The following is a 24,429-nucleotide window of genomic DNA, read 5'->3' as shown; positions in this document are numbered from 1 at the left end:
AAACATCTTATAATTTGGAACGGAGGTAATAGTACTCAAGTTCGTGGGACGCCATCGCGTGCCTGAGCCCCTGGGACACCTGAAGTCACATCTCATGCCGACTTGTCCTCGTAGACTGACACTGAAGGTGGGAATGTGGTGTGCCGATATCGGCGACCAGGTCCTCACCTACTACCCGCCGTGTGCTCATGTAGCTGGGGCACCATGGCGGCCTGCACGAGTGATGACAACGGGCGAAAATCCTTCCTAGGTATCAGGCAGTTCCGAATTCTCGACTGGGCAGCCAACCCAACCATGTTTGCACTGCCCACACAAAAAATGTGTTTCTCAATCAAATCGTGAGAGCTGCTAACAAACACTCAGAGTCAAAGTATCATTTTGTGAATACTGAAAATTTTAATCCAAATAAGTATTCTATCGCAAACAATGTTTGAGGATAAGTGCCAAAATCAACATTCATAGAATTGATTGTTTTACTTGTGTTTCATAGACACTTCCGTATACATTTATATACTAGCGAATTTGGAGAAATGAGATGACAGCGAACTCTCTCGTCGCTGCCTTCATGATCTCCTAATGCTGGAGCTAACACTGAGGGGCCGCATGCTATGCACAGACTGTCCTTCCATCCGGACTGTACAATACTTCCATCAATAAGGTCACCCATTATGCTGAAAAAGCGAAAACCGGTAGCACCTCACTACGTGAATAAGCTTCAGGGGATTAAGAATCCGGTTTTAGAGGTGAGGAGGTGATGTGGCTGAAACGTGATACTTAAGGGGGTTACGTATACTTTTTTTCCAAGGGAACCACAAGCGGATTCGAGTGGGACGGTAAGAAGTGGGACGGCGAGCGATTTCCGTGGTGAAAATTGGATTTGGGATTTTGGATTCTAGGCCTAGACTCTAGAGGCGAGGTGGGTGGGTGTCGCATCTCACCCAAAAGACGGCGAGCAGGCTTGTCGACGCTCCGGTGGCCAAGCAGGGTGGGTGGGTGTGCTCTAGTGTAGACAGGGAAACGATTTGAGGGCTGGGTTGCGATGCAAGAGGATGGTTCGGTTCGTTCGCCAAGCAGTAACAAAAGCTGATGTGGCCGGGCTGCTGTGGTGATCGGGCCCATTCGTAAGCCGGTATGAAATGTTGACGTGGCAGACCTGCTGAGATGGATAGGCTGCATGTCAACAGAAATAGATTAATGGGGATGAATTATTTAGGTATTATAGATATGCACGTTAAAAGATGATTAATCCCTACTAAAATGGTGTAATTTGATGAGCTGGCCCTCCCCAACAAAGCTAAACAACACTTCGGACACCCATACTCCACTTTCCTGGCTCCGCCACTGCTTCCGTATTGTACAATACTTCGATCAAGAAGGTCACCCACTATGTTGAAAAAGCAATAACAAGTAGCACCACACTACGTGAATAAGCTAGCATGGCACAACCACGGAGAAATAAACTGAATGAAGGGCCTTCCACTTCCTTGGTTTTCCTCCAATATCTCAGAACTCATGGACATATTGAATGGGGGTGGAAACGAATGCAAGCCAAGCATAACCTATTACCGCGGATTGTCACTGTTGATCTACATGTAGTGTTGTAAAAATGGGCATAACTTTTGCATACTAACTCGGATGAATTTTTTTTTATATGAAAAATCATCTACTCGAAAAGTTACATCCGAATTTGGCGGCATGCTAGCCCCCGAAGGCCGCCGGCCACAGCCGTAGACGCGCGAAGGGCAATCCGCGTAGAGGGAATTTTTCGGATACTGCTTCATCACCAAAAATTATGAAAAAATACCATCGTTCCTATAGCACATGTGCCCACGTCGTGCAGAAAAACTCATGATTTTATCGCGCTCCGAGTATTTAGTAATATTGACGCCGCATCGTTACCGGAGAACGTCTACTACCGTGTCATCGCCGTCCGTGAGGGGGGGCCACGCACCGGAGACGCGTCCCGCCTCTTCGGACATGCCACCACACCACCCCGCATGTATGAGGGCCCGGTGCGAAGCTCCGGTGGCATTGCTACCCCCCAGTGCCCCCGTCCCGCCTAACCCTGTAGCGTTTGACCACGGGATCTAGCAGGGGGAACCTCGTTAAACAGGAGGAAAATCATCTACTCGAAAAGTTACATCCGAATTTAACAGGGGGAACCCCGTTAAACATTTTCAAAATCCTCAAAAACCTAATAGAAAAAAGTTACGGGGCTTTTAAGATCTAGAGTGAAAAAAATCGAAAAAATTCAAACAGTGGGCAAACTGTGGTCAAACAATGGTCAAACTAATTATTCTAGAATATTAGTGTTACTAAATAATTATTTCAGTTATTTCAATTTTGGTCAAATCTGGTCAAACTATGGTCAAACAATGGTCAAACTAATTATTCAAGAAATATTAGTGTTACTAAATAATTATTGTTTTTTAAAACAATAGTTTCAAAATAAAACTATGAGATGTGTCACTTCATGCTCAAGCAAAATTCCTGAAGGTTAATAGGATTGACATCTTAGTATTGTTAGGAAAACAACAAGTGCAGACTTGGAGCGAGGGAGAATAGAACCCGGAAGTTAAGCGTGCTCAGGCCGGGAGAGTGAGAGGATGGGTGACCGTTCGGGAAGTTAGATGATTTGGAATGATGAGGGATGATTAGAGGATAAATTGAGAAGTGATGAGGGGTGATGATTACAAACTAGAGGTTAAAATAATTCAGAAATTTGAAAATAAAAAAAATTCAATTTTTTTTTCAAAAAAAATCATAAAATTTCCACGCCAGTAGTCCTCCTTCCCACTATTCGCCTTCTTCCTCCATGCATCCAGCCATGTTTCCGCCGGTCTTCGGGCTTCTCCTGCTCATCGCCTTCCCTCCGTGCCACGCCGCCACGGACACCCTCTCGCCCAACCAAGAGCTCGCGGGCCGCGAGAAGCTCGTGTTCCTCAACGGCAGGTTCGCGCTCAGCTTCTTCCAAACCGGGAGCAACTTCTCCGACGGCACCACACCCAAGTGGTACCTCGGGATCTGGTTCCACACGGTCCACGCGTGAAAAATGTTGTCGCCACGATCAGTTCCTTTAGTCAAAGTGAAATTGAGATGATAGTACCACCCACGCTTCTCACTGAATACTTTGCACTCCACAACATCTTTGAGTTCATACGCAAAATCCTAAAATATGAAGCATGGGTTAGATCAACAATTCTTCCATGGATAAATCAGTACAACACATAGGGCAGTCGTGATAGTGGGGCAGAGAGTGAAAGCAGGTTGGAGAGAGAGAGAGAGAAGAGAACAAACCCCCAAAAGACTGTGATCCTCGTTATGCTTGTCCACCAAAGCTTGAAGTAATCGGCGCCTTCCATTACGGGCTCTCTCAGCGTGATCTGACTTTGAACGCTTCCTGGCGCCATCAGGCCAATAAAGAGCTGCTTCTATGGCCATTTCCAGTGAAGAAACCCCACCTTGGTGCATTAACCTAATTTATATCCAAATTATGGTCAGTGCCAATTCCCAACAGTGGAGAATAGAAAGTTATACAAGGACCATATAAATGCTATCAATAGGGCTATGATGCACTAGTTTGCATAGAATGCTGTTAAAATAATTCATGCTAGTGATCAACAAATGCAGAACAAAACTGCACACGCCTATATATAAGCTCCTGGGCCTTCTTTGATTTCATATAGAAAACTGCTTTCACCAGATAATGGAACTTAACTTTCTAGCTAACAGCATCGATATAAACAGAGGTCCGTGGGGCAAAGGACTGCTAATCAACTGTGCATATTAGAGTTCAGATAAGAATAAACAAAGTGGTGCATTGTTTGCATGTGGCTAGTTAACTCTGAACATATTCAATTGCAGGTGTGCAAACAGAACAAAACCAGGAGAAACAAGTGGTTGAGGAACTTTACAGTTTTGGGTCCCTATGTTCAAGAAAATAGCGATCCATGGCTTTGTCAGCTTCATCTAGGCTCTGAAACGGCCCGCCCGCATAAGGATACGTGTGGAAAGAGCCCCCGTGATCGACCCTGATGTAATACAACATTCACAAGTCACGTCGCAGCCGTTCCCAAATGCCTGACCCAGGAGGTGATGGTGCCGAGGCCATAACAGTGTCCTGATCCGGCTGCCCGAAGGAAACGGCGGGCGATTTCTCCTCCAGTGTTGTAGCGCTCAGCGACTGCTTGAGCGACGACACATCTGCAGCAGGTTCATGCGGCCTCTGCAGCATGGGCGGTGAAGCCTGCTTCCCGTCCGCCACCACGAACTCGGATTGGAAAATCCTATCGCTGGAAAAGGCAATCCAAACGCACATCGATCGATTATTAGCAAGTAAAAGAAATCGATTTCAAGTAGAAGATGGTCGTATGTATGTTGAAGGCGGCGGCGGGTCGTTGGGCTTCCTCCGGCGATGCCAGTTGAGGTAGATGGAGGCGTAGCGCGCGCGGACGGTATCTTCGAGATCCGTGAAGTCCCGGAACGGCCCGCCCGTGATGGGGAGGTGCCTGGGGAGGTACGTGCCGTCCCTGTTGACGCGGACATGGATCGTGATCGGGTGGAAGCCGCCGGTGGGGATGCGCCGCGGGAGGGACTCCGAAGGAAGATGCTTGGGCACCATGAGGAGGGAGGGAGGGCCGCCGGCCGGCTTGATCGATTTGGGGAGGGGGGTTAGGGTTCGGCGATTTCGTCGGCGGAGGGGGGGATTAGGGTTCGGCGAGTTCGTCTCTTGGTTGGGGAGGAGGCGGAGGGGAAAAAAAGAGATTGAGAAAACTGCTCACGCGGTTGGGTTCTATACTTATTCAGGCTAGATAGACTCGGCCTGTCGTGCGGCCCGCTTGGAGCTCGGGCCGAGTAGGGCTACACTCTCCTTCCTTTTTGGTGATGTAAAAATGGGCATAACTTTTGCATACTAACTCGGATGAAAAAGTTTTTTATATGAAAAATCATCTAATCGAAAAGTTACATCCGAATTTAAGAGGGGGAACGCCGTTAAACACTTTCAAAATCCTCAAAAACCTAATAGAAAAAAGTTACGGGGCTTTTAAGATCTAGAGTGAAAAAATCGAAAAAAATTCAAACAGTGGGCAAACTGTGGTCAAACAATGGTCAAACTAATTATTCTAGAATATTAGTGTTACTAAATAATTATTTCAGTTATTTCAATTTTGGTCAAATCTGGTCAAACTGTGGTCAAACAATGGTCAAACTAATTATTCAAGAAATATTAGTGTTACTATGAAATGTGTCACTTCATGCTCAAGCAAAATTCCTGAAGGTTAATAGGATTGACATCTTAGTATTGTCAGGAAAACAACAAGTGCAGACTTGGAGCGAGGGAGAATAGAACCCGGAAGTTAAGCGTGCTCAGGCTGGGGGAGTGGGAGGATGGGTGACCGTTCGGGAAGTTAGATGATTTGGAATGATGAGGGGTGATTAGAGGATAAATTGAGAAATGATGAGGGGTGGTGATTACAGACTAGAGGTTAAAATAATTCAGACATTTGAAAATCAAAAAAATTCAAAAAAAATTCTCAAAAAAAATCATAAAATTTCCACGCCAGTAGTCCTCCTTCCCACTATTCGTCTTCTTCCTCCATGCATCCAGCCATGTCTCCGCCGGTCTTCGGGCTTCTCCTGCTCATCGCCCTACCTCTGTGCCACGCCGCCACGGACACCCTCTCGCCCAACCAAGAGCTCGCGGGCCGCGAGAAGCTCGTGCTCCTCAACGGCAGGTTCGCGCTCAGCTTCTTCCAAACCGGGAGCAACTTCTCCAACGGCACCACACCCAAGTGGTACCTCGGGATCTGGTTCCACACGGTCCACACGTGAAAAATGTTGTCGCCACGATCAGTTCCTTTAGTCAAAGTGAAATTGAGATGATAGTACCACCCACGCTTCTCACTGAATACTTTGCACTTCACAACATCTTTGAGTTCATACGCAAAATCCTAAAATATGAAGCATGGGTCAGATCAACAATTCTTACATGGACAAATCAGTACAAGACATAGGGCAGTTGTGATAGTGGGGCTGAGAGTGAAGGCAGGTTGGAGAGAGAGAGAGAAGAGAACAAATCCCCAAAAGACTGTGATCCTCGTTATGCTTGTCCACCAAAGCTTGAAGTAATCGGCGCCTTCCATTACGGGCTCTCTCAGCGTGATCTGACTTTGAACGCTTCCTTGCGCCATCAGGCCAGTAAAGAGCTTCTTCTATGGCCATTTCTAGTGAAGAAACCCCACCTTGTTGCATTAACCTAATTTATATCCAAATTATGGTCAGTGCCAATTCCCAACAGTGGAGAATAGAAAGTTATACAAGGACCATATAAATGCTATCAACAGGGCTATGATGCACTAGTTTGCATAGAATGTTGTTAAAATAATTCATGCTAGTGATCAACAAATGCAGAACAAAACTGCACACGCCTATATATAAGCTCCTGGGCCTTCTTTGATTTCATATAGCAAACTGCTTTCACCAGATAATGGAACTTAACTTTCTAGCTAACAGCATCGATATAAACAGAGGTGCGTGGGGCAAAGGGCTGCTAATCAACTGTGCATATTAGAGTTCAGATAAGAATAAACAAAGTGGTGCATTGTTTGCATGTGGCTAGTTAAGTCTGAACATATTCAATTGCAGGTGTGCAAACAGAACAAAACCAGGAGAAACAGGTGGTTGAGGAACTTTACAGTTTTGGGTCCCTATGTTCAAGAAAATAGCGATCCATGGCTTTGTCAGCTTCATCTAGGCTCTGAAACGGCCCGCCCGCATAAGGATACGTGTGGAAAGAGCCCCCGTGATCGACCCTGATGTAATACAACATTCCCCAGTCACGTCGCAGCCGTTCCCAAATGCCTGACCCAGGAGGTGATGGTGCCGAGGCCATAACAGTGTCCTGATCCGGCTGCCCGAAGGAAGCGGCGGGCGATTTCTCCTCCAGTGTTGTAGCGCTCAGCGACTGCTTGAGCGACGACACATCTGCAGCAGGTTCCTGCGGCCTCTGCAGCGCGGGCGGTGAAGCCTGCTTCCCGTCCGCCACCACGAACTCGGATTGGAAAATCCTATCGCTGGAAAAGGCAATCCAAACGCACATCGATCGATTATTAGCAAGTAAAACAAATCGATCTCAACTAGAAGATGGTCGTATGTATGTTGAAGGCGGCGGCGGGTCGTTGGGCTTCCTCCGGCGATGCCAGTTGAGGTAGATGGAGGCGTAGCGCGCGCGGACGGCGTCTTCGAGATCTGTGAAGTCCCGGAACGGCCCGCCCGTGACGGGGAGGTGCCTGGGGAGGTACGTGCCGTCCCTGTTGACGCGGACATGGATCGTGATCGGGTGGAAGCCGCCGGGGGGGATGCGCCGCGGGAGGGACTCTGAAGGAAGATGCTTGGGCGCCAGGAGGAGGGAGGAAGGGCCGCCGGCCAGCTTGATCGATTTGGGGAGGGGGGTTAGGGTTCGGCGATTTCGTCGGCGGAGGGGGGGATTAGGGTTCGGCGAGTTCGTCTCTTGGTTGGGGAGGAGGCGGAGGGAAAAAAAGAGATTGAGAAAACTGCTCACGCGGTTGGGTTCTATACTTATTCAGGCTAGATAGACTCGGCCCGTCGTGCGGCCCGCTTGGAGCTCGGGCCGAGTAGGGCTACACTCTCCTTCCTTTTTGGCGATGTAAAATTAAATGGGCATAACTTTTGCATACTAACTCGGATGAAAAAGTTTTTTATATGAAAAATCATCTACTCGAAAAGTTACATCCGAATTTAAAAGGGGGAACCCCGTTAAACACTTTCGAAATCCTCAAAAACCTAATAGAAAAAAGTTACGGGGCTTTTAAGATCTAGAGTGAAAAAAATCGAAAAAATTCAAACAGTGGGCAAACTGTGGTCAAACAATGGTCAAACTAATTATTCTAGAATATTAGTGTTACTAAATAATTATTTCAGTTATTTCAAGTTTGATCAAATCTGGTCAAACTGTGGTCAAACAATGGTCAAACTAATTATTCAAGAAATATTAGTGTTACTATGAAATGTGTCACTTCATGCTCAAGCAAAATTCCTGAAGGTTAATAGGATTGACATCTTAGTATTGTCAGGAAAACAACAAGTGCAGACTTGGAGCGAGGAAGAATAGAACCCGGAAGTTAAGCGTGCTCAGGCTGGGGGAGTGGGAGGATGGGTGACCGTTCGGAAAGTTAGATGATTTGGAATGATGAAGGGTGATTAGAGGATAAATTGAGAAGTGATGAGGGGTGGTGATTACAGACTAGAGGTTAAAAAAATTCAGAAATTTGAAAATCAAAAAAAATTCAAAAAAAATTCAAAAAAAAATCATAAAGTTTCCACGCCAGTAGTCCTCCTTCCCACTATTCGTCTTCTTCCTCCATGCATCCAGGCATGTCTCCGCCGGTCTTCGGGCTTCTCCTACTCATCGCCCTCCCTCTGTGCCACGCCGCCACGGACACCCTCTCACCCAACCAAGAGCTCGCAAGCCGCGAGAAGCTCGTGTTCCTCAACGGCAGGTTCGCGCTCAGCTTCTTCCAAACCGGGAGCAACTTCTCCGACGGAAGCACACCCAAGTGGTACCTCGGGATCTGGTTCCACACGGTCCACACGTGAAAAATGTTGTCGCCATGATCAGCTCCTTTAGTCAAAGTGAAATTGAGATGATAGTACCACCCACGCTTCTCACTGAATACTTTGCACTCCACAACATCTTTGAGTTCATATGCAAAATCCTAAAATATGAAGCATGGGTCAGATCAACAATTCTTACATGGATAAATCAGTACAAGACATAGGGCAGTCGTGATAGTGGGGCAGAGAGTGAAGGCAGGTTGGAGAGAGAGAAAGAAGAGAACAAACCCCCAAAACACTGTGATCCTCGTTATGCTTGTCCACCAAAGCTTGAAGTAATCGGCGCCTTCCATTACGGGCTCTTTCAGCGTGATCTGACTTTGAACGCTTCCTTGCGCCATCAGGCCCGTAAAGAGCTTCTTCTATGGCCATTTCCAGTGAAGAAACCCCACCTTGTTGCATTAACCTAATTTATATCCAAATTATGGTCAGTGCCAATTCCCAACAGTGGAGAATAGAAACTTATACAAGGACCATATAAATGCTATCAATAGGGCTATGATGCACTAGTTTGCATAGAATGTTGTTAAAATAATTCATGCTAGTGATCAACTAATGCAGAACAAAACTGCACACGCCTATATATAAGCTCCTGGGCCTTCTTTGATTTCATATAGCAAACTGCTTTCACCAGATAATGGAACTTAACTTTCTAGCTAACAGCATCGATATAAACAGAGGTGCGTGGGGCAAAGGGCTGCTAATCAACTGTGCATATTAGAGTTTAGATAAGAATAAACAAAGTGGTGCATTGTTTGCATGTGGCCAGTTAAGTCTGAACAAAACCAGGAGAAACAGGTGGTTGAGGAACTTTACAGTTTTGGGTCCCTATGTTCAAGAAAATAGCGATCCATGGCTTTGTCAGCTTCATCTAGGCTCTGAAACGGCCCGCCCGCAGAAGGATACGTGTGGAAAGAGCCCCCGTGATCGACCCTGATGTAATACAACATTCCCCAGTCACGTCGCAGCCGTTCCCAAATGCCTGACCCAGGAGGTGATGGTGCCGAGGCCATTACAGTGTCCTGATCCGGCTGCCCGGAGGAAAAGGCGGGCGATTTCTCCTCTAGTGTTGTAGCGCTCAGCGACTGCTTGAGCGACGACACATCTGCAACAGGTTCCTGCGGCCTCTGCAGCGCGGGCGGTGAAGCCTGCTTCCCGTCCGCCACCACGAACTCGGATTGGAAAATCCTATCGCTGGAAAAGGCAATCCAAACGCACATTGATCGATTATTAGCAACTAAAACAAATCGATTTCAACTAGAAGATGGTCGTATGTACGTTGAAGGCGGCGGTGGGTTGTTGGGCTTCCTCCGGCGATGCCAGTTGAGGTAGATGGAGGTGTAGCGCGCGCGGACGGCGTCTTCGAGATCCGCGAAGTCCCGGAACGGCCTGCCCGTGACGGGGAGGTGCCTGGGGAGGTCTGTGTCGTCCCTGTTGACGCGGACATGGATCGTGATCGGGTGGAAGCCGCCGGTGGGGATGCGCCGCGGGAGGGACTCCGGAGGAAGATGCTTGGGCGCCATGAGGAAGGAGGGAGGGCCGCCGGCCGGCTTGATCGATTTGGGGAGGGGGGTTAGGGTTCGGCGATTTCGTCGGCGGAGGGGGGGATTAGGGTTCGGCGAGTTCGTCTCTTGGTTGGGGAGGAGGCGGAGGGGAAAAAAGAGATTGAGAAAACTGCTCACGCGGTTGGGTTCTATACTTATTCAGGCTAGATAGACTAGGCCTGTCGTGCGGCCCGCTTGGAGCTCGGGCCGAGTAGGGCTACACTCTCCTTCCATTTTGGCGATGTAAAAATGGGCATAACTTTTGCATACTAACTCGGATGAAAAAGTTTTTATATGAAAAATCATCTACTCGAAAAGTTACATCCGAATTTAAAAGGGGGGACCCCGTTAAACATTTTCAAAATCCTCAAAAACCTAATAGAATAAGGTTACGGGGCTTTTAAGATCTAGAGTGAAAAAAATCGAAAAAATTCAAATAGTGGGCAAACTGTGGTCAAACAATGGTCAAACTAATTATTCTAGAATATTAGTGTTACTAAATAATTATTTCAGTTATTTCAATTTTGATCAAATCTGGTCAAACTGTGGTCAAACAATGGTCAAACTAATTATTCAAGAAATATTAGTGTTACTATGAAATGTGTCACATCATGCTCAAGCAAAATTCCTGAAGGTTAATAGGATTGACATCTTAGTATTGTCAGGAAAACAACAAGTGCAGACTTGGAGCAAGGGAGAATAGAACCCGGAAGTTAAGCGTGCTCAGGCTGGGGGAGTGGGAGGATGGGTGACCGTTCGGGAAGTTAGATGATTTGGAATGATGAGGGGTGATTAGAGGATAAATTGAGAAGTGATGAGGGGTGGTTATTACAGACTAGAGGTTAAAATAATTCAAAAATTTGAAATTCAAAAAAATTTCAAAAAAAAATTTCAAAAAAAAATCATTAAGTTTCCATGCCAATAGTCCTCCTTCCCACTATTCGTCTTCTTCCTCCATGCATCCAGCCATGTCTCTGCTGGTCTTCGGGCTTCTCCTGCTCATCGCCCTCCCTCTGTGCCACGCCGCCACGGACACCCTCTCGCCCAACCAAGAGCTCGCGGGCCGCGAGAAGCTCGTGTTCCTCAACGGCAGGTTCGCGCTCAGCTTCTTCCAAACCGGGAGCAACTTCTCCGACGGCACCACACCAAAGTGGTAGCTCGGGATCTGGTTCCACACGGTCCACACGTGAAAAATGTTGTCGCCACGATCAGCTCCTTTAGTCAAAGTGAAATAGAGATGATAGTACCACCCACGCTTCTCACTGAATACTTTGCACTCCACAACATCTTTGAGTTCATACGCAAAATCCTAAAGTATGAAGCATGGGTCAGATTAACAATTCTTACATGGATAAATCAGTACAAGACATAGGGCAGTCGCGATAGTTGGGCAGAGAGTGAAGGCAGGTTGGCGAGAGAGAGAGAAGAAAACAAACCCCCAAAAGACTGTGATCCTCGTTATGCTTGTCCACCAAATCTTGAAGTAATCGGCGCCTTCCATTACGGGCTCTCTCAGCGTGATCTGACTTTGAACGCTTCCTTGCGCCATCAGGCCAGTAAAGAGCTTCTTCTATGGCCATTTCCAGTGAAGAAACCCCACCTTGTTGCATTAACCTAATTTATATCCAAATTATGGTCAGTGCCAATTCCCAACAGTGGAGAATAGAAAGTTATACAAGGACCATATAAATGCTATCAATAGGGCTATGATGCACTAGTTTGCATAGAATGCTGTTAAAATAATTCATGCTAGTGATCAACAAAAGCAGAACAAAACTGCACACACCTATATATAAGCTCCTGGGCCTTCTTTGATTTCATATAGCAAACTGCTTTCACCAGATAATGGAACTTAACTTTCTAGCTAACAGCATCGATATAAACAGAGGTGCGTGGGGCAAAGGACTGCTAATCAACTGTGCATATTAGAGTTCAGATAAGAATAAACAAAGTGCTGCATTGTTTGCATGTGGCTAGTTAAGTCTGAACATATTCAATTGCAGGTGTGCAAATAGACCAAAACCAGGAGAAACAGGTGGTTGAGGAACTTTACAGTTTTGGGTCCCTATGTTCAAGAAAATAGCGATCCATGGCTTTGTCAGCTTCATCTAGGCTCTGAAACGGCCCGCCCGCAGAAGGATACGTGTGGAAAGAGCCCCCGTGATCGACCCTGATGTAATACAACATTCCCCAGTCATGTCGCAGCCTTTCCCAAATGCCTGACCCAGGAGGTGATGGTGCCGAGGCCATAACAGTGTCCTGATCTGGGTGCCCGGAGGAAACGGCGGGCGGTTTCTCCTCCAGTGTTGTAGCGCTCAGCGACTACTTGAGCGACGACACATCTGCAGCAGGTTCCTGCGGCCTCTGCAGCATGGGCGGTGAAGCTTGCTTCCCGTCCGCCACCACGAACTCGGATTGGAAAATCCTATCGCTGGAAAAGGCAATCCAAACGCACATCGATCGATTATTAGCAAGTAAAACAAATCGATTTCAACTTGAAGGTGGTCGTATGTACGTTGAAGGCGGCGGCGGGTCGTTGGGCTTCCTCCGGCGATGCCAGTTGAGGTAGATGGAGGCGTAGCGCGCGCGGACGGCGTCTTCGAGATCCGCGAAGTCCCGGAACGGCCCGCCCGTGACGGGGAGGTGCCTGGGGAGGTACGTGCCGTCCGTGTTGACGCGGACATGGATCGTGATCGGGTGGAAGCCGCCGGTGGGGATGCGCCGCGGGAGGGACTCCGGAGGAAGATGCTTGGGCGCCATGAGGAGGGAGGGAGGGCCGCCGGCCTGCTTGATCGATTTGGGGAGGGGGGGTTAGGGTTCGGCGATTTCGTCGGCGGAGGGGGGGGATTAGGGTTCGGCGAGTTCGTCTCTTGGTTGTGAGGAGGCGGAGGGGAAAAAAAGAGATCAAGAAAACTGCTGACGCGATTGGGTTCTATACTTATTCAGGCTAGATAGACTCGGCCTGTCGTGCGGCCCACTTGGAGCTCGGGCCGAGTAGGGCTACACTCTCCTTCCTTTTTGGCGATGTAAAAATGGGCATAACTTTTGCATACTAACTCGGATGAAAAAGTTTTTTATATGAAAAATCATCTACTCGAAAAGTTACATCCGAATTTAATAGGGGGAACCCCGTTAAACATTTTCAAAATCCTCATAAACCTAATAGAAAAAAGTTACGGGGCTTTTAAGATCTAGAGTGAAAAAAATCGAAAAAAATTCAAACAGTGGGCAAACTGTGGTCAAACAATGGTCAAACTAATTATTCTAGAATATTAGTGTTACTAAATAATTATTTGAGTTATTTCAATTTTGGTCAAATCTGGTCAAACTGTGGTCAAACAATGGTCAAGCTCATTATTCAAGAAATATTAGTGTTACTATGAAATGTGTCACTTCATGCTCAAGCAAAATTCCTGAAGGTTAATACGATTGACATCTTAGTATTGTGAGGAAAACAACAAGTGCGGACTTGGAGCGAGGGAGAATAGAACCCGGAAGTTAAGCGTGCTCAGGCTGGGGAGTGGGAGGATGGGTGACCGTTCGGGAAGTTAGATGATTTGGAATGATGAGGGGTGATTAGAGGATAAATTGAGAAGTGATGAGGGGTGGTGATTACAGACTAGAGGTTAAAATAATTCAGAAATTTGAAAATAAAAAAATTCAAAAAAATTCAAAAAAAATCATAAAGTTTCCACGCCAGTAGTCCTTCTTTCCACTATTCGTCTTCTCCCTCCATGCATCCAGCCATGTCTCCGCCGGTCTTCGGGCTTCTCCTGCTCATCGCCCTCCCTCTGTGCCACGCCGCCACGGACACCCTCTCGCCCAACCAAGAGCTCGCGGGTCGCGAGAAGCTCGTGTTCCTCAACGGCAGGTTCGCGCTCAGCTTCTTCCAAACCGGGAGCAACTTCTCCGACGGCACCACACCCAAGTGGTACCTCGGGATCTGGTTCCACACGGTCCACACGTGAAAAATGTTTTCGCCACGATCAGCTCCTTTAGTCAAAGTGAAATTGATATGATAGTACCACCCACGCTTCTCACTGAATACTTTGCACTCCAGAACATCTTTGAGTTCATACACAAAATCCTAAAATATGAAGCACGGGCCAGATCAACAATTCTCACATGGATAAATCAGTACAAGACATAGCGCAGTCGTGATAGTGGGGCAGAGAGTGAAGGCAGGTTGGAGAGAGAGAGAGAAGAGAACAAACCCCCAAAAGACTGTGATCCTCGTTATGCTTGTCCACCAAAGCTTGAAGTAATCGGCGCCTTCCATTACGGGCTCTCTCAGCGTGATCTGACTTTGAACGCTTCCTTGCGCCATCAGGCCAGCAAAGAGCTTCTTCTATGGCCATTTCCAGTGAAGAAACCCCACCTTGTTGCATTAACCTAATTTATATACAAATTATGGTCAGTGCCAATTCCCAATAGTGGAGAATAGAAAGTTATACAAGGACTATATAAATGATATCAATAGGGCTATGATGCACTAGTTTGCATAGAATGTTGTTAAAATAATTCATGCTAGTGATCAACAAATGCAGAACAAAACTGCACACGCCTATATATAAGCTCCTGGGCCTTCTTTGATTTCATATAGCAAACTGCTTTCACCAGATAATGGAACTTAACTTTCTAGCTAACAGCATTCATATAAACAGAGGTGCATGGTGCAAAGGGCTGCTAATCAACTGTGCATATTAGAGTTCAGATAAGAATAAACAAAGTGGTGCATTGTTTGCATGTGGCTAGTTAAGTCTGAACATATTCAATTGCAGGTGTGCAAACAGAACAAAACCAGGAGAAACAGGTGGTTGAGGAACTTTACAGTTTTGGGTCCCTATGTTCAAGAAAATAGCGATCCATGGCTTTGTCAGCTTCATCTAGGCTCTGAAACGGCCCGCCCGCATAAGGATACGTGTGGAAAGAGCCCCCATGATCGACCCTGATGTAATACAACATTCCCCAGTCACGTCGCAGCCATTCCCAAATGCCTGACCCAGGAGATGATGGTGTCGAGGCCATAACAGTGTCCTAATCCGGCTGCCCGGAGGAAACGGCGGGCGATTTATCCTCCAGTGTTGTAGCGCTCAGCGACTGCTTGAGCGATGACACATCTGCAGTAGGTTCCTGCGGCCTCTGCAGCGCGGGCGGTGAAGCCTGCTTCCCATCCGCCACCACGAACTCGGATTGGAAAATCCTATCGCTGGAAAAGGCAATCGGAACGCAGATCGATCGATTATTAGCAAGTAAAACAAATCGATTTCAACTAGAAGATGGTCGTATGTACGTTGAAGGCGGCGGCGGGTCGTTGGGCTTCCTCCGGCGATGCTAGTTGAGGTAGATGGAGGCGTAGCGCGCGCGGACGGCGTTTTCGAGATCCGCGAAGTCCCGGAACGGCCCGCCCGTGACGGGGAGGTGCCTGGGGAGGTACGTGCCGTCCCTGTTGATGCGGACATGGATCGTGATCGGGTGGAAGCGCCGGTGGGGATGCGCCGCAGGAGGGACTCCGGAGGAAGATGCTAGGGCGCCATGAGGAGGGAGCGAGGGCCGCCGGCCGGCTTGATCGATTTGGGGAGGGGGGGTTAGGGTTCGGCGATTTCGTCGGCGGAGGGGGGGGATTAGGGTTCGGCGAGTTCGTCTCTTGGTTGGGGAGGAGGCGGAGGTGAAAAAAGAGATTGAGAAAACTGCTCACGCGGTTGGGTTCTATACTTATTCAGGCTAGATAGACTCGGCCTGTCGTGCGGCCCGCTTGGAGCTCGGGCCGTGTAGGGCTACACTCTCCTTCCTTTTTGGCGATGTAAAAATGGGCATAACTTTTGCATACTAACTCGGATGAAAAAGTTTTTTATATGAAAAATCATCTACTCGAAAAGTTACATCCGAATTTAATAGGGGGAACCCCGTTAAACATTTTCAAAATCCTCAAAAACCTAAGAGAAAAAAGTTACAGGGCTTTTAAGATCTAGAGTGAAAAAAATCAAAAAAAATTCAAACAGTGGGCAAACTGTGGTCAAACAATGGTCAAACTAATTATTCTAGAATATTAGTGTTACTAAATAATTATTTCAGTTATTTCAATTTTGATCAAATCTGGTCAAACTGTGGTCAAACAATGGTCAAACTAATTATTCAAGAAATATTAGTGTTACTATGAAATGTGTCACTTCATGCTCAAGCAAAATTCCTGAAGGTTAATAGGATTGACATCTTAGTATTGTCAGGAAAACAACAAGTGCAGACTTGGAGCGAGGGAGAATAGAACCCGGAAGTTAAGCGTGCTCAGGCTGGGGGAGTGGGAGGATGGGTGACCGTTCGGGAAGTTAGATGATTTTGAATGATGAGGGGTGATTAGAGGATAAATTGAGAAGTGATGAGGGGTGGTGATTACAGACTGGAGGTTAAAATAATTCAAAAATTTGAAAATCAAAAAAAATTTCAAAAAAAAATCATAAAGTTTCCACGCCAGTAGTCCTCCTTCCCACTATTCGTCTTCTTCCTCCATGCATCCAGCCATGTCTCCGCCGGTCTTCGGGCTTCTCCTGATCATCGCCCTCCCTCTGTGCCATGCCGCCACGGACACCCTCTCGCCCAACGAAGAGCTCGCGGGCCGCGAGAAGCTCGTGTTCCTCAACGGCAGGTTCGCGCTCAGCTTCTTCCCAACCGGGAGCAACTTCTCCGACGGCACCACACCCAAGTGGTACCTCGGGATCTGGTTCCACACGGTCCACACGTGAAAAATGTTGTCGCCACGATCAGCTCCTTTAGTCAAAGTGAAATTGAGATGATAGTACCACCCACGCTTCTCACTGAATACTTTGCACTCCACAACATATTTGAGTTCATACGCAAAATCCTAAAATATGAAGCATGGGTCAGATCAACAATTCTTACATGGATAAATCAGTACAAGACATAGGGCAGTCATGATAGTGGGGCAGAGAGTGAAGGCAGGTTGGAGAGAGAGAGAAGAGAACAAACCCCCAAAAGACTGTGATCCTCATTATGCTTGTCCACCAAAGCTTGAAGTAATCGGCGCCTTCCATTATGGGCTCTCTCAGCGTGATCTGACTTTGAACGCTTCCTTGCACCATCAGGCCAGTAAAGAGCTTATTCTATGGCCATTTCCAGTGAAGAAACCCCACCTTGTTGCATTAACCTAATTTATATCCAAATTATAGTCAGTGCCAATTCCCAACAGTGGAGAATAGAAAGTTATACAAGGACCATATAAATGCTATCAATAGGGCTATGATGCACTAGTTTGCATAGAATGCTGTTAAAATAATTCATGCTAGTGATCAACAAATGCAGAACAAAACTGCACACGCCTATATATAAGCTCCTGGGCCTTCTTTGATTTCATATAGCAAACTGCTTTCACCAGATAATGGAACTTAACTTTCTAGCTAACAGCATCGATATAAATAGAGGTGCGTGGGGCAAAGGGCTGCTAATCAACTGTGCATATTAGAGTTCAGATAAGAATAAACAAAGTGGTGCATTGTTTGCATGTGGCTAGTTAAGTCTGAACATATTCAATTGCAGGTGTGCAAACAGAACAAAACCAGGAGAAACAGGTGGTTGAGGAAGTTTACAGTTTTGGGTCCCTATGTTCAAGAAAATAGCGATCCATGGCTTTGTCAGCTTCATCTAGGCTCTGAAACGGCCCGCCCGCATAAGGATACGTGTGGAAAGAGCCCCCGTGATCGACCCTGATGTAATACAACATTCCCCAGTCACGTCGCAGCCGTTCCCAAATGCCTGACCCAGGAGGTGATGGTGCCGAGGCCATAACAGTGTCCTGATCCGGCTGCCCGGAGGAAACGGCGGGCGATTTCTCCTCCAGTGTTGTAGCGCTCAGCGACTGCTTGAGCGACGACACATCTGCAGCAGGTTCCTGCGGCCTCTGCAGCGCGGGCGATGAAGCCTGCTTCCCGTCCGCCACCACGAACTCGGATTGGAAAATCCTATCGCTGGAAAAGGCAATCCAAACGCACATCGATCGATTATTAGCAAGTAAAACAAATCGATTTCAACTAGAAGATGGTCGTATGTACGTTGAAGGCGGCGGCGGGTCGTTGGGCTTCCTCCGGCGATGCCAGTTGAGGTAGATGGAGGCGTAGCGCGCGCGGACGGCGTCTTCGAGATCCGCGAAGTCCCGGAACGGCCCGCCCGTGACGGGGAGGTGCCTGGGGAGGTACGTGCCGTCCCTGTTGACGCGGACATGGATCGTGATCGGGTGGAAGCCGCCGGTGGGGATGCACCGCGGGAGTGACTCCGGAGGAAGATGCTTGGGCGCCATGAGGAGGGAGGGAGGGCCGCCGGCCGGCTTGATCGATTTGGGGAGGGGGGGGTAGGGTTCGGCTATTTCATCGGCGGAGGGGGGATTAGGGTTCGGCGAGTTCGTCTCTTGGTTGGGGAGGAGGCGGAGGGGAAAAAAGAGATTGAGAAAACTGCTCACGCGGTTGGGTTCTATACTTATTCAGGCTAGATAGACTCGGCCTGCCGTGCGGCCCGCTTGGAGGTCGGGCCGAGTAGGGCTACACTCTCCTTCCTTTTTGGCGATGTAAAAATGGGCATAACTTTTGCATACTAACTCGGATGAAAAAGTTTTTTATATGAAAAATCAACTACTCGAAAAGTTACATCCGAATTTAAAAGGGGGAACCCCGTTAAACATTTTCAAAATCCTCAAAAACCTAATAGAAAAAAGTTACGGGGCTTTAAAGATCAAGAGTGAAAAAAATCGAAAAAAAATCAAACAGTGGGCAGACAGTGGTCAAACAATGGTCAAACTAATTATTCTAGAATATTAGTGTTACTAAATAATTATTTCAGTTATTTCAATTTTGGTCAAATCTGGTCAAACTGTGGTCAAACAATGGTCAAACTAATTATTCAAGAAATATTAGTGTTACTATGAAATGTGTCACTTCATGCTCAAGCAAAATTCGTGAAGGTTAATAGGATTGACATCTTAGTATTGTCAGGAAAACAACAAGTGCGGACTTGGAGCGAGGGAGAATAGAACCCGAAAGTTAAGCGTGCTCAGGCTGGGGGAGTGGGAGGATGGGTGACCGTTCAGGAAGTTAGATGATTTGGAATGAGGAGGGGTGATTAGAGGATAAATTGAGAAGTGATGAGGGGTGGTGATTACAGACTAGAGGTTAAAATAATTCAGAAATTTGAAAATCAAAAAATTTCAAAAAAAATTTCAAAAAAAATTTCAAAAAAAGTATCATAAAATTTCCACGCCAGTAGTCCTCCTTCCCACTATTCGTCTTCTTCCTCCATGCATCCAGCCATGTCTCCGCCGGTCTTCGGGCTTCTCCTGCTCATCGCCCTCCCTCTGTGCCACGCCGCCACGGACACCCTCTCGCCCAACCAAGAGCTCGCGGGCCGCGAGAAGCTCGTGTTCCTCAACGGCAGGTTCGCGCTCAGCTTCTTCCAAACCGGGAGCAACTTCTCCGACGGCACCACACCCAAGTGGTACCTCGGGATCTGGTTCCACACGGTCCACACGTGAAAAATGTTGTCGCCACGACAGCTCCTTTAGTCAAAGTGAAATTGAGATAATAGTACCACCCACGCTTCTCACTGAATACTTTGCACTCCACAACATCTTTGAGTTCATACGCAAAATCCTAAAATATGAAGCATGGGTCAGATCAACAATTCTTACATGGATAAATCAGTACAAGACATAGGGCAGTCGTGATAGTGGGGCAGAGAGTGAAGGCAGGTTGGAGAGAGAGAGAGAAGAGAACAAACCCCCCAAAAGACTGTGATCCTCGTTATGCTTGTCCACCAAAGCTTGAAGTAATCAGCGCCTTCCATTACGGGATCTCTCAGCGTGATCTGACTTTGAACGCTTCCTTGCGCCATCAGGCCAGTAAAGAGCTTCTTCTATGGCCATTTCCAGTGAAGAAACCCCACCTTGTTGCATTAACCTAATTTATATCCAAATTATGGTCAGTGCCAATTCCCAACAGTGGAGAATAGAAAGTTATACAAGGACCATATAAATGCTATCAATAGGGCTATGATGCACTAGTTTGCATAGAATGCTGTTAAAATAATTCATGCTAGTGATCATCAAATGCAGAACAAAACTGCACACGCCTATATATAAGCTCCTGGGCCTTCTTTGATTTCATATAGCAAACTGCTTTCACCAGATAATGGAACTTAACTTTCTAGCTAACAGCATCGATATAAACAGAGGTGCATGGGGCAAAGGGCTGCTAATCAACTGTGCATATTAGAGTTCAGATAAGAATAAACAAAGTGGTGCATTGTTTGCATGTGGCTAGTTAAGTCTGAACATATTCAATTGCAGGTGTGCAAACAGAACAAAACCAGGAGAAACAGGTGGTTGAGGAAGTTTACAGTTTTGGGTCCCTATGTTCAAGAAAATAGCGATCCATGGCTTTGTCAGCTTCATCTAGGCTCTGAAACGGCCCGCCCGCATAAGGATACGTGTGGAAAGAGCCCCCGTGATCGACCCTGATGTAATACAACATTCCCCAGTCACGTCGCAGCCGTTCCCAAATGCCTGACCCAGGAGGTGATGGTGCCGAGGCCATAACAGTGTCCTAATCCGGCTGCCCGAAGGAAACGGCGGGCGATTTCTCCTCCAGTGTTGTAGCGCTCAGCGACTGCTTGAGCGACGACACATCTGCAGCAGGTTCCTGCGGCCTCTGCAGCGCGGGCGGTGAAGCCTGCTTCCTGTCCACCACCACGAACTCGGATTGGAAAATCCTATCGCTGGAAAAGGCAATCCAAACGCACATCGATCGATTATTAGCAAGTAAAACAAATCGATTTCAACTAGAAGATGGTCGTATGTATGTTGAAGGCGGCGGCGGGTCGTTGGGCTTCCTCCGGCGATGCCAATTGAGGTAGATGGAGGCGTAGCGCGCGCGTACGGCGTCTTCGAGATCCGTGAAGTCCCGGAACGGCCCGCCCGTGACGGGGAGGTGCCTGGGAGGTACGTGCCGTCCCTGTTGACGCGGACATGGATCGTGATCGGGTGGAAGCCGCCGGTGGGGATGCGCCGCGGGAGGGACTCCGAAGGAAGATGCTTGGGCGCCATGAGGACGGAGGGAGGGCCGCCGGCCGGCTTGATCGATTTGGGGAGGGGGGTTAGGGTTCGGCGATTTCGTCGGCGGAGGGGGGGATTAGGGTTCGGCGAGTTCGTCTCTTGGTTGGGGAGGAGGCGGAGGGGAAAAAAGATATTGAGAAAACTGCTCACGCGGTTGGGTTCTATACTTATTCAAGCTAGATAGACTCGGCCTGTCGTGCGGCCCGCTTGGAGCTCGGGCCGAGTAGGGCTACACTCTCCTTCCTTATTGGTGATGTAAAATTAAATGGGCATAACTTTTGCATGCTAACTCGGATGAAAAAGTTTTTCATATGAAAAATCATCTACTCGAAAAGTTACATCCGAATTTAAGAGGGGGAACCCCGTTAAACATTTTCAAAATCCTCAAAAACCTAATAGAAAAAAGTTATGGGGCTTTTAAGATCTAGAGTGAAAAAAATCGAAAAAATTCAAACAGTGGGCAAACTGTGGTCAAACAATGGTCAAACTAATTATTCTAGAATATAAGTGTTACTAAATAATTATTTCAGTTATTTCAATTTTGATCAAATCTGGTCAAACTGTGGTCAAACAATGGTCAAACTAATTATTCAAGAAATATTAGTGTTACTATGAAATGTGTCACTTCATGCTCAAGCAAAATTCCGGAAGGTTAATAGGATTGACATCTTAGTATTGTCAGGAAAACAACAAGTGCAGACTTGGAGCGAGGAAGAATAGAACCCGGAAGTTAAGCGTGCTCAGGCTGGGGGAGTGGGAGGATGGGTGACCGTTCGAAAAGTTAGATGATTTGGAATGATGAAGGGTGATTAGAGGATAAATTTAGAAGTGATGAGGGGTGGTGATTACAGTCTAGAGATAAAATAATTCAGAAATTTGAAAATCAAAAAAAATCAAAAAAAATTCAAAAAATTTTCAACAAAAATCATAAAGTTTCCACGCCAGTAGTCCTCCTTCCCACTATTCGTCTTCTTCCTCCATGCATCCAGCCATGTCTCCGCCGGTCTTCGGGCTTCTCCTACTCATTGCCCTCCCTCTGTGACACGCCGCCACGGACACCCTCTCGCCCAACCAAGAGCTCGCGGGCCGCGAGAAGCTCGTGTTCCTCGACGGCAGGTTCGCGCTCAGCTTCTTCCAAACCGGGAGCAACTTCTCCGACGGCACCACACCCAAGTGGTACCTCGGGATCTGGTTCCACGCGGTCCACACGTGAAAAATGTTGTCGCCACGATCAGCTCCTTTAGTCAAAGTGAAATTGAGATGATAGTACCACCCACGCTTCTCACTGAATACTTTGCACTCCATAACATCTTTGAGTTCATACGCAAAATCCTAAAATATGAAGCATGGGTCAGATCAACAATTCTTACATGGATAAATCAGTACAAGACATAGGGCAGTCGTGATAGTGGGGCAGAGAGTGAAGGCAGGTTGGAGAGAGAGAGAGAGAAGAGACCAAACCCCCAAAAGTCTGTGATCCTCGTTATGCTTGTCCACCAAAGCTTGAAGTAATCGGCGCCTTCCATTACGGGCTCTCTCAGCGTGATCTGACTTTGAACGCTTCCTTGCGCCATCAGGCCAGAAAAGAGCTGCTTCTATGGCCATTTCCAGTGAAGAAACCCCACCTTGGTGCATTAACCTAATTTATATCCAAATTATGGTCACTGCTAATTCACAACAGTGGAGAATAGAAAGTTATACAAGGACCATATAAATGCTATCAATAGGGCTATGATGCACTAGTTTGCATAGAATGCTGTTAAAATAATTCATGCTAGTGATCAACAAATGCAGAACAAAACTGCACACGCCTATATATAAGCTCCTGGGCCTTCTTTGATTTCATATAGCAAACTGCTTTCACCAGATAATGGAACTTAACTTTCTAGCTAACAGCATTGATATAAACAGAGGTGCGTGGGGCAAAGGGCTGCTAATCAACTGTGCATATTAGAGTTCAGATAAGAATAAACAAAGTGGTGCATTGTTTGCATGTGGGTAGTTAAGTCTGAACATATTCAATTGCAGGTGTGCAAACAGAACAAAACCAGGAGAAACAGGTGGTTGAGGAACTTTACAGTTTTGGGTCCCTATGTTCAAGAAAATAGCGATCCATGGCTTTGTCAGCTTCATCTAGGCTCTGAAAAGGCCCGCCCGCAGAAGGATACGTGTGGAAAGAGCCCCCTTGATCGACCCTGATGTAATACAACATTCCCCAGTCACGTCGCAGCCGTTCCCAAATGCCTGATCCAGGAGGTGATGGTGCCGAGGCCATAACAGTGTCCTGATCCGGCTGCCCGGAGGAAAAGGCGGGCGATTTCTCCTCCAGTGTTGTAGCGCTCAGCGACGGCTTGAGCGACGACACATCTGCAGCAGGTTCCTGCGGCCTCTGCAGCGCGGGCGGTGAAGCCTGCTTCCCGTCCGCCACCACGAACTCGGATTGGAAAATCCTATCGCTGGAAAAGGCAATCCAAACGCACATCTATCGATTATTAGCAAGTAAAACAAATCGATTTCAACTAGAAGATGGTCGTATGTACGTTGAAGGCGGCGGCGGGTTGTTGGGCTTCCTCCGGCGATGCCAGTTGAGGTAGATGGAGGCGTTGCGCGCGCGGACGGCGTCTTCGAGATCCGCAAAGTCCCGGAACGGCCTGCCCGTGACGGGGAGGTGCCTGGGGAGGTACGTGTCGTCCCTGTTGACGCGGACATGGATCGTGATCGGGTGGAAGCCGCCGGTGGGGATGCGCCGCGGGAGGGACTCCGGAGGAAGATGCTTGGGCGCCATGAGGAGGGAGGGAGGGCCGCCGGCCGGCTTGATCGATTTGGGGAGCGGGGTTAGGGATCGGCGATTTCGTTGGCGGAGGGGGGATTAGGGTTCGGCGAGTTCGTCTCTTGGTTGGGGAGGAGGCGGAGGGGAAAAAAGAGATTGAGAAAACTGCTCACGCGGTTGGGTTCTATACTTATTCAGGCTAGATAGACTTGGCCTGCCGTGCGGCCCGCTTGGAGCTCGGGCCGAGTAGGGCTACACTCTCCTTCCTTTTTGGCGATGTAAAAATGGGCATAACTTTTGAATACTAACTCGGATGAAAAAGTTTTTATATGAAAAATCATCTACTCGAAAATTTACATCCGAATTTAAAA

At 47.5% G+C, this 24,429-nt stretch overlaps 5 protein-coding genes and 1 long non-coding RNA gene across 6 annotated transcripts; all 6 read right to left on the bottom strand.

Moving 5' to 3' along the window:
- Window positions 1–2,796: 2,796 nt before the first annotated feature.
- LOC147987493 (uncharacterized) lies at window positions 2,797–4,250 on the bottom strand. Its single transcript, XM_087542403.1, has 3 exons — window positions 3,915–4,250; window positions 3,298–3,475; window positions 2,797–3,168 (listed from the first exon to the last, which is right to left on the bottom strand). The coding sequence occupies exons 1-3, from the start codon at window positions 4,046–4,048 to the stop codon at window positions 2,797–2,799; spliced, it is 684 nt and encodes a 227-aa protein (XP_087398529.1). The 5' UTR covers window positions 4,049–4,250.
- A 2,882-nt stretch (window positions 4,251–7,132) lies between these two features.
- On the bottom strand, window positions 7,133–12,982 carry LOC147987491 (uncharacterized). Its single transcript, XM_087542402.1, has 5 exons — window positions 12,694–12,982; window positions 9,451–9,828; window positions 8,863–9,040; window positions 8,544–8,735; window positions 7,133–7,429 (listed from the first exon to the last, which is right to left on the bottom strand). The coding sequence occupies exons 1-5, from the start codon at window positions 12,936–12,938 to the stop codon at window positions 7,133–7,135; spliced, it is 1,290 nt and encodes a 429-aa protein (XP_087398528.1). The 5' UTR covers window positions 12,939–12,982.
- Window positions 11,380–12,366, bottom strand: LOC147987492 (uncharacterized). The gene is made up of 3 exons (XR_015617666.1): window positions 12,232–12,366; window positions 11,615–11,792; window positions 11,380–11,487 (listed from the first exon to the last, which is right to left on the bottom strand). It is a non-coding gene; the product is annotated as an uncharacterized LOC147987492 (long non-coding RNA).
- A 911-nt stretch (window positions 12,983–13,893) lies between the features above and the next one.
- LOC147987490 (uncharacterized) lies at window positions 13,894–15,206 on the bottom strand. Its single transcript, XM_087542401.1, has 3 exons — window positions 15,010–15,206; window positions 14,393–14,570; window positions 13,894–14,265 (listed from the first exon to the last, which is right to left on the bottom strand). Exons 1-3 carry the CDS (start codon window positions 15,204–15,206, stop codon window positions 13,894–13,896), a joined length of 747 nt encoding a protein of 248 aa, XP_087398527.1.
- Window positions 15,207–17,628: 2,422 nt separating this feature from the next.
- On the bottom strand, window positions 17,629–18,528 carry LOC147987489 (uncharacterized). Its single transcript, XM_087545326.1, has 2 exons — window positions 18,242–18,528; window positions 17,629–18,157 (listed from the first exon to the last, which is right to left on the bottom strand). The coding sequence occupies exons 1-2, from the start codon at window positions 18,484–18,486 to the stop codon at window positions 17,776–17,778; spliced, it is 627 nt and encodes a 208-aa protein (XP_087401452.1). The 5' UTR covers window positions 18,487–18,528; the 3' UTR covers window positions 17,629–17,775.
- A 3,720-nt stretch (window positions 18,529–22,248) lies between these two features.
- Window positions 22,249–23,785, bottom strand: LOC147987488 (uncharacterized). Its single transcript, XM_087542400.1, has 3 exons — window positions 23,367–23,785; window positions 22,750–22,927; window positions 22,249–22,620 (listed from the first exon to the last, which is right to left on the bottom strand). Exons 1-3 carry the CDS (start codon window positions 23,768–23,770, stop codon window positions 22,249–22,251), a joined length of 954 nt encoding a protein of 317 aa, XP_087398526.1. The 5' UTR covers window positions 23,771–23,785.
- Window positions 23,786–24,429: the final 644 nt, after the last annotated feature.

This window comes from Triticum urartu, chromosome 2A (assembly GCF_056163025.1).
Source record: "Triticum urartu cultivar PI428250 chromosome 2A, HENAU_Tu73, whole genome shotgun sequence".
In the NCBI taxonomy this organism is placed as follows: domain Eukaryota; kingdom Viridiplantae; phylum Streptophyta; class Magnoliopsida; order Poales; family Poaceae; genus Triticum; species Triticum urartu.
Note: the sequence above shows the minus strand (reverse complement) of the source record. Positions and strands in the feature narration are given on the sequence as shown.

What these genes read in the sequence shown, in the direction of transcription:
- LOC147987493 (XM_087542403.1), bottom strand. Translation starts at nt 4,048, where the DNA reads ATGTTGTATTACATCAGGGTCGATCACGGGGGCTCTTTCCACACGTAT. An exon ending in GAACATAGGGACCCAAAACT is followed by an intron (nt 3,476 to 3,914) that starts GTAAAGTTCCTC and finishes GATATAAATTAG; the next exon opens with GTTAATGCACCAAGGTGGGG. An exon ending in AGGATCACAGTCTTTTGGGG is followed by an intron (nt 3,169 to 3,297) that starts GTTTGTTCTCTT and finishes TTCATATTTTAG; the next exon opens with GATTTTGCGTATGAACTCAA.
- LOC147987491 (XM_087542402.1), bottom strand. Translation starts at nt 12,938, where the DNA reads ATGGCGCCCAAGCATCTTCCTCCGGAGTCCCTCCCGCGGCGCATCCCC. An exon ending in GACCCGCCGCCGCCTTCAAC is followed by an intron (nt 9,829 to 12,693) that starts GTACATACGACC and finishes TGCCTTTTCCAG; the next exon opens with CGATAGGATTTTCCAATCCG. An exon ending in CGTCGGAGAAGTTGCTCCCG is followed by an intron (nt 7,430 to 8,543) that starts GTTTGGAAGAAG and finishes AAATCGATCAAG; the next exon opens with CTGGCCGGCGGCCCTTCCTC.
- LOC147987490 (XM_087542401.1), bottom strand. Translation starts at nt 15,206, where the DNA reads ATGGCCTCGACACCATCATCTCCTGGGTCAGGCATTTGGGAATGGCTG. An exon ending in GAACATAGGGACCCAAAACT is followed by an intron (nt 14,571 to 15,009) that starts GTAAAGTTCCTC and finishes TATATAAATTAG; the next exon opens with GTTAATGCAACAAGGTGGGG. An exon ending in AGGATCACAGTCTTTTGGGG is followed by an intron (nt 14,266 to 14,392) that starts GTTTGTTCTCTT and finishes TTCATATTTTAG; the next exon opens with GATTTTGTGTATGAACTCAA.
- LOC147987489 (XM_087545326.1), bottom strand. Translation starts at nt 18,486, where the DNA reads ATGGCGCCCAAGCATCTTCCTCCGGAGTCACTCCCGCGGTGCATCCCC. An exon ending in GACCCGCCGCCGCCTTCAAC is followed by an intron (nt 18,158 to 18,241) that starts GTACATACGACC and finishes TGCCTTTTCCAG; the next exon opens with CGATAGGATTTTCCAATCCG.
- LOC147987488 (XM_087542400.1), bottom strand. Translation starts at nt 23,770, where the DNA reads ATGTGCGTTTGGATTGCCTTTTCCAGCGATAGGATTTTCCAATCCGAG. An exon ending in GAACATAGGGACCCAAAACT is followed by an intron (nt 22,928 to 23,366) that starts GTAAAGTTCCTC and finishes GATATAAATTAG; the next exon opens with GTTAATGCACCAAGGTGGGG. An exon ending in AGGATCACAGACTTTTGGGG is followed by an intron (nt 22,621 to 22,749) that starts GTTTGGTCTCTT and finishes TTCATATTTTAG; the next exon opens with GATTTTGCGTATGAACTCAA.